General features: G+C 56.0%; 1 protein-coding gene across 1 annotated transcript; it reads right to left on the bottom strand.

Moving 5' to 3' along the window:
* Positions 1–258: 258 nt before the first annotated feature.
* On the bottom strand, positions 259–5,822 carry LOC130606040 (2-oxoisovalerate dehydrogenase subunit alpha, mitochondrial-like; the record flags this gene model as incomplete). Its single annotated transcript, XM_057421958.1, has 5 exons — positions 5,547–5,822; positions 4,201–4,287; positions 3,231–3,339; positions 2,969–3,130; positions 259–465 (listed from the first exon to the last, which is right to left on the bottom strand). Coding segments are annotated over exons 1-5 (841 nt in total), but the record flags the coding sequence as incomplete, so codon positions are not given.
* Positions 5,823–6,579: the final 757 nt, after the last annotated feature.

Raw genomic sequence — 6,579 nt, 5'->3', positions numbered from 1 at the left:
CATCCCTCTCTTTACCCATCCTAGGTACCCATCCCTCTCTTTACCCCATCCTAAGTACCGCATCCCTCTCTTTACCACATCCCAGGTACCACATCCCTCTCTTTACCACATCCTAGGTACCACATCCATCCCTATGCCCTGTTCTGGTTACCACATCCCTCTCTTTCCCCCATCCCAGGTACCACATCCCTCCCATTACCGTATCCCTCCCGTTACGCCATCCTCGTTACCACACCCCCCCTCCCGGTTAGTCGGTACCGATGCCGTCGCCGCGGTACTGCTCGGCCGTGGGGGTGGAGATGGCGTAGCCGTTGTTCCTGCAGAAGAAGACGATTGGGCACTCCAGGGTGGCGGCGAAGTTGAAGCCGGCGTGAGCGTCGCCTTCGCTGGCCGCCCCCTCGCCGAAGTAGCAGATGACGGCGCGGTTGGCGTCGGCTCGCTTGATGGCGTAGGCGGCCCCCACGGCTGCGGGAGGAACGGGGAGGGGGGGGACTGGGATCACTGGGGGGGGACTGGGATCACTGGGGGGGACTGGGATTGGGAGAACTGGGGGGGACTGGGAGGGACTGGGAGGACTGGGAGAACTGGGAGGGACTGGGAGGACAGGGAGAACTGGGGGGGACTGGGGGGGACTGGGAGGGACTGGGAGGGGTTGGGAGGGACTGGGATTGGGAGAACTGGGGGGGACTGGGAGGACTGGGAGAACTGGGGGGGACTGGGGGGGACTGGGAGGGACTGGGAGGACTGGGTGGGACTGGGAGGGACTGGGATCACTGGGGGGGACTGGGAGGGACTGGGGGGGACTGGGGGGGACTGGGAGAACTGGGGGGGACTGGGAGGGACTGGGGGGGACTGGGGGGGACTGGGAGAACTGGGGGGGACTGGGAGGGACTGGGGGGGACTGGGAGAACTGGGAGGGACTGGGGGGGACTGGGAGGGACTGGGAGAACTGGGGGGGGGGGCTGGGATCTCTGTGGGGGACTGGGAGAACGGGACTGGGATAACCAGGAGGGACTGGGATCACTGGGGGGGGACTGGGAGAAGTGGGAGGGACGGGGAGAACTGGGAGGGGTTGGGAGAACGGGATTGGGATAACCAGGAGGGATTGGGAGAACTGGGAGGGCTCAAGGAAGGGGTAAAGGAAGGGATAACACCAGGAAAAGGGGGAAAGGGCTGAAGGAAGGGATAAAGGAAGGGATAAAGGAAGGGATAACACTGGGAAAAGGGGGAAAGGGCTAAAGGAAGGGCTAAAGGAAGGGATAAAGGAAAGGATAACACCGGGAAAAGGGGGAAAGGGCTGAAGGAAGGCCTAAAGGAAGGGCTAAAGGAAGGGATAACACCGGGAAAAGGGGGAAAGGGCTGAAGGAAGGGATAAAGGAAGGGATAAAGGAAGGGATAACACCGGGAAAAGGGGAAAAGGATAAAAGAAGGGCTAAAGGAAAGGATAACACTGGGAAAAGGGCTAAAGGATGGAACAATGCCAGTAAAAGGGCTAAAGTAAGGGATAAAGTAAGGGATAACACCAGGAAAAGGGGGAAAGGGCTGAAGGAAGGGATAAAGGAAGGGCTGAAGGAAGGGATAACAGCAGGGAAAGGGGGAAAGGGCTGAAGGAAGGGATAAAAGAAGGGATAAAGGAAGGGATAAAGGAAGGGATAACACCGGGAAAAGGGGGAAAGGGCTGAAGGAAGGGATAAAGGAAGGGATAAAGGAAGGGATAAAGGAAGGGATAAAGGAAGGGATAACACCGGGAAAAGGGGGAAAGGGCTGAAGGAAGGGCTAAAGGAAGGGCTAAAGGAAGGGATAACACTGGGAAAAGGGGGAAAGGGCTAAAGGAAGGGCTAAAGGAAGGGATAAAGGAAAGGATAACACCGGGAAAAGGGGGAAAGGGCTGAAGGAAGGGATAAAGGAAGGGATAAAGGAAGGGATAAAGGAAGGGATAAAGGAAGGGATAACACCGGGAAAAGGGGAAAAGGATAAAGGAAGGGCTAAAGGAAGGGATAACACCGGGAAAAGGGCTAAAGGATGGGACAATGCCAGGGAAAGGGCTAAAGTAAGGGATAAAGTAAGGGATAACACCAGGAAAAGGGGGAAAGGGCTGAAGGAAGGGATAAAGGAAAGGCTGAAGGAAGGGATAACAGCAGGGAAAGGGGGAAAGGGCTGAAGGAAGGGATAAAGGAAGGGATAAAGGAAGGGATAAAGGAAGGGATAACACCGGGAAAAGGGGGAAAGGGCTGAAGGAAGGGATAAAGGAAAGGCTGAAGGAAGGGATAACAGCAGGGAAAGGGGGAAAGGGCTGAAGGAAGGGATAAAGGAAGGGATAAAGGAAGGGATAAAGGAAGGGATAACACCGGGAAAAGGGGGAAAGGGCTGAAGGAAGGGCTAAAGGAAGGGATAAAAGAAGGGATAACACTGGGAAAAGGGCTAAAGTAAGGGCTAAAGGAAGGGATAACACCGGGAAAAGGGGGAAAGAGCTGAAGGAAGCGATAAAGGAAGGGATAACACCGGGAAAATGGATAAAACGATAAAGGAAGGGATAAAGGAAGGGATAACACTGGGAAAAAGGATAAAGGAAGGGATAAAAGAAGGGATAACACTGGGAAAAGGGCTAACATAAGGGCTAAAGGAAGGGATAACACCGGGAAAAGGGGGAAAGGGCTAAAGGAAGGGCTAAAGGAAGGGATAACACCGGGAAAAAGGATAAAGGAAGGGATAAAAGAAGGGATAACACTGGGAAAAGGGCTAACATAAGGGCTAAAGGAAGGGATAACACCGGGAAAAGGGGGAAAGGGCTAAAGGAAGGGATAACACCGGGAAAAAGGATAAAGGAAGGGATAAAAGAAGGGATGACACTGGGAAAAGGGCTAACATAAGGGCTAAAGGAAGGGATAACACCGGGAAAAGGGGGAAAGGGCTGAAGGAAGGGGTCACAGCAGGGAAAGGGCGAAAGGCAGGGAGCTCCCTGCAGCACCTTGAGGGATCTGGGTGGCCAAAGGCGACGAGATGGTGACAAAGTGCCGCTCGCGGCAGCCGTAGTGCACCGGCATCTGCCGCCCCTTCCCGGGATCCCGGCTATTCCCATAGCACTGAGCCATGAACAGGTCCAAGGGATACCCCCGGTACAGGAGGACGCCTGCAAAGAGAGGGGGAAATGAGGGGGGGGGGGGGGGGGAAACACCCCTAAAATGAGCCCCAAAAAGGTGGGGGGATCCCCACCCCCCAACACCATGTACCTGCCTCTCGGTACTGCCCAAAGACCAGGTCGGTGTCGTCGAGCGCGGCCGCGCTGCCCACGTGGGTGCCTTCCTCACCGTAGTTGGTCATGTAAAAGGAGATGCGGCCCTGGAAAAGGAGGGGAAGGGGGTTTGGGGGGGAGAAAGGGGATTTGGGGGGGGAAATGGGGGGGAAAAGGGGGATTTGGGGGGGGAAAGGGGAATTTGGGGGGGGAAATGGGGATTTGGGGGGGGGGGGGGGGGGAAACAGGGGGGAAAAGGGGGATTTGGGGGGGAAAGGGGGATTTGGGGAGGGGAAAAGGGGGATTTGAGGGGGAAAAGGGGGGGAAAGGGGGATTTGGGGGGAAAAAAGGGGGATTTGGGGAGTAAAAGGGGGATTTTGGGAGGAAAGGGGGGGAAAGGGGGATTGGGGGGGGAAGGGGATTGGGGGGAAGGGGGATTTGGGGGGGGAAGGGGGAATTGGGGGGAAAGGGGGATTTGGGGGGGGGAAACGTTGAGAAAGGGGGATTTGGGGGGAAATGGGGGGGAAGGGGATTTGGGGAGGAAAAGGGAGATTTGGGGGAAAAGGGGGGGGAAGGAGGATTTGGGGGGGAAAGGGGGATTTGGGGGGGAAAGGGGGAAAAAGGGGATTTGGGGGGAAGGGGGATTTGGGGGAAGGGGGAAAAGGGGGATTTGGGGGGGGAAAAGATTTGGGGGCAAAGGGGGATTTAGGGGGGAAGGGGGATTTGGGGGGGAAGGAGGGGAAAGGGGGATTTGGGGGGGCAAGGGGGGGGCAAGGAGGTTTGGGGGGGAAAAGGGGGATTTGGGGAGGGGAAAAGGGGGATTTGAGGGGGGAAAGGGGGGCAAAGGGGATTGGGGGGAAGGGGGATTGGGGGGAAGGGTGGGGAAAGGGGGATTTGGGGGGGCAGGGAGATTTGGGGGGGGAAAAGGGGGATTTAGGGGGGGAAGGGGGATTGGGGGGGTGCCCTACCTGGCGCTGGGACTCGTACAGGATGCGGTCCATGGTGTTGAGCAGGGTCATGGTCTTGTAGAGCTTCAGCACCAGCTCCTTGGGCAGCTGGGGGGGTCATACATGTTGTTAGCGTGTTGGGGGGGTCATACATGTTGTTAGTGTGTTTGGGATCATACATGTTGTTAGCGTGTTTGGGGGTCATACATGTTGCTAGCATGCATGATTATACATGCTAACAACCTATGTTTCAAGAATCATACATGCTAAACACATGTCGTTGGTTGACCACACATGCCTATAACATGTCATTGGTTGACCATATATGCTAATACCATGTCGTCGGTTGACCATACATGCTAATAACATGTCACTGGTTGACCATCCATGCTAATAACATGTCATTGGTTGACCATACATGCCAATAACACGTCATTGGTTGACCATACATGCTAATAACGTCATTGGTTGACCATACATGCCAATAACGTGTAGTTGGTTGACCATACATGCCAATAACATGCCGTTGGTTGACCATACATGCCAATACCATGTCACTGGTTGACCATACACGCTAATACCATGTCGTTGGTTGACCATACATGCCAATACCATGCCGCTGGTTGACCATACATGCCAATAACATGTCACTGGTTGACCATACATGCCAATAACATGCCGTTGGTTGACCATACACGCCAATACCATGTCGTTGGTTGACCATACATACCAATACCATGTCGTTGGTTGACCATACATGCCAATACCATGTCATTGGTTGACCATACATGCCAATAGCATGTCGTTGGTTGACTCGACATGCCAATACCATGTCATTGGCTGACCATACATGCCAATACCATGCCACTGGTTGACCATACATGCCAATACCATGTCGTTGGTTGACCATACAAGCCACTACCATGTCATTGGTTGACCATACATGCCAATACCATGTCACTGGTTGACCATACACGCTAATACCATGTCGTTGGTTGACCCGACATGCCAATAGCATGTCATTGGCTGACCATACATGCCAATACCATGTCATTGGTTGACCATACACGCCAATACCATGTCGTTGGTTGACCATACATGCCAATACCATGTCACTGGTTGACCATACACGCTAATACCATGTCGTTGGTTGACCCGACATGCCAATAGCATGTCATTGGCTGACCATACATGCCAATACCATGTCATTGGTTGACCATACACGCCAATACCATGTCGTTGGTTGACCATACATGCCAATACCATGTCACTGGTTGACCATACACGCTAATACCATGTCGTTGGTTGACCCGACATGCCAATAGCATGTCATTGGCTGACCATCCATGCCCAGCCAGAGCCCTGACCTGGGGGTCCTCGCTCTGGCGCAGGATGTGGCCCTGCCGGTCCATGACGCGGTACACGGGGATGCCGGAGATGACGTTGGGTTGGATGAACTCCAAGCGCTCCGCGAACTCCGCCGAGGCCCCCGGGAACTGCGGCTTACCTCCGTGCTGGCCGCACTTTACGGCCCCGCCGAGGCCAAAGGGAACCGGGAGCTGCCGGAGCGGGTGGCGCTGGAGGTGCTGCTGCGGCCTAAAGTGGGGCTGCCGGGTAGGGGCCGGGGTCCGGGGCTGCCCCATAGAGGGGGCACTTATGGGGGGGTCTGGCCCCATAGAGGGGTCACTTTGGAAGGGGGGGTTCCCCCATAGAGGGGTCACTTATGGGGGGGTCTGCCCCACAGAGGGGTCACTTATGGGGGGGTCTGGCCCCATAGAGGGGTCACTTATGGGGGGGGTCTGCCCCATAGAGGGGTCACTTATGGGGGGGGTCTGCCCCATAGAGGGGTCACTTATGGGGGGGTCTGCCCCATAGAGGGGTCTTTGGAAGGGGGGGTTCCCCCCATAGAGGGGTCACTTATGGGGGGGTCTGCCCCATAGAAGGGTCTTTGGAAGGGGTGGGGTCTGCCCCATAGAGGGGTCTTTGGAAGGGGGGGTTCCCCCCATAGAGGGGTCACTTATGGGGGGGTCTAGCCCCATAGAGGGGTCACTTATGGGGGGTCTGCCCCATAGAGCTCCCTTTGGAAGTTCCCCCATAGAGCTCCCTTATGGGGTTCCCCCATAGAGGGGTCACTTATGAGGGGGGGCCCCCATAGAGGGGTCCCCTTGGAGGGGGTCCCCCCATAGAGCCCCCTTTGTTCTCCCCCATAGCGCCCCCTTTGTGCTCCCCCCATAGAGCTCCCTTTTGGGTTCCCCCCATAGAGGGGTCACTTATGGGGGGGTTCCCCCCATAGCGCCCCCTTTGAGCTCCCCCCATAGCGCCCCCTTTGTGCTCCCCCCATAGAGCTCCCTTTTGGGTTCCCCCCATAGAGGGGTCACTTATGGGGGGGGTGTTCCCCCA

Source organism: Pezoporus wallicus, unplaced genomic scaffold, assembly GCF_028554395.1.
Source record: "Pezoporus wallicus isolate ANWC-B61680 ecotype Strahan unplaced genomic scaffold, APGP_CSIRO_Pwel_v1 contig_14231, whole genome shotgun sequence".
NCBI lineage: Eukaryota > Metazoa > Chordata > Aves > Psittaciformes > Psittacidae > Pezoporus > Pezoporus wallicus.
The sequence above is the reverse complement of the archived record's forward strand: the minus strand, read 5'-3'. Positions and strand labels throughout refer to the sequence as shown.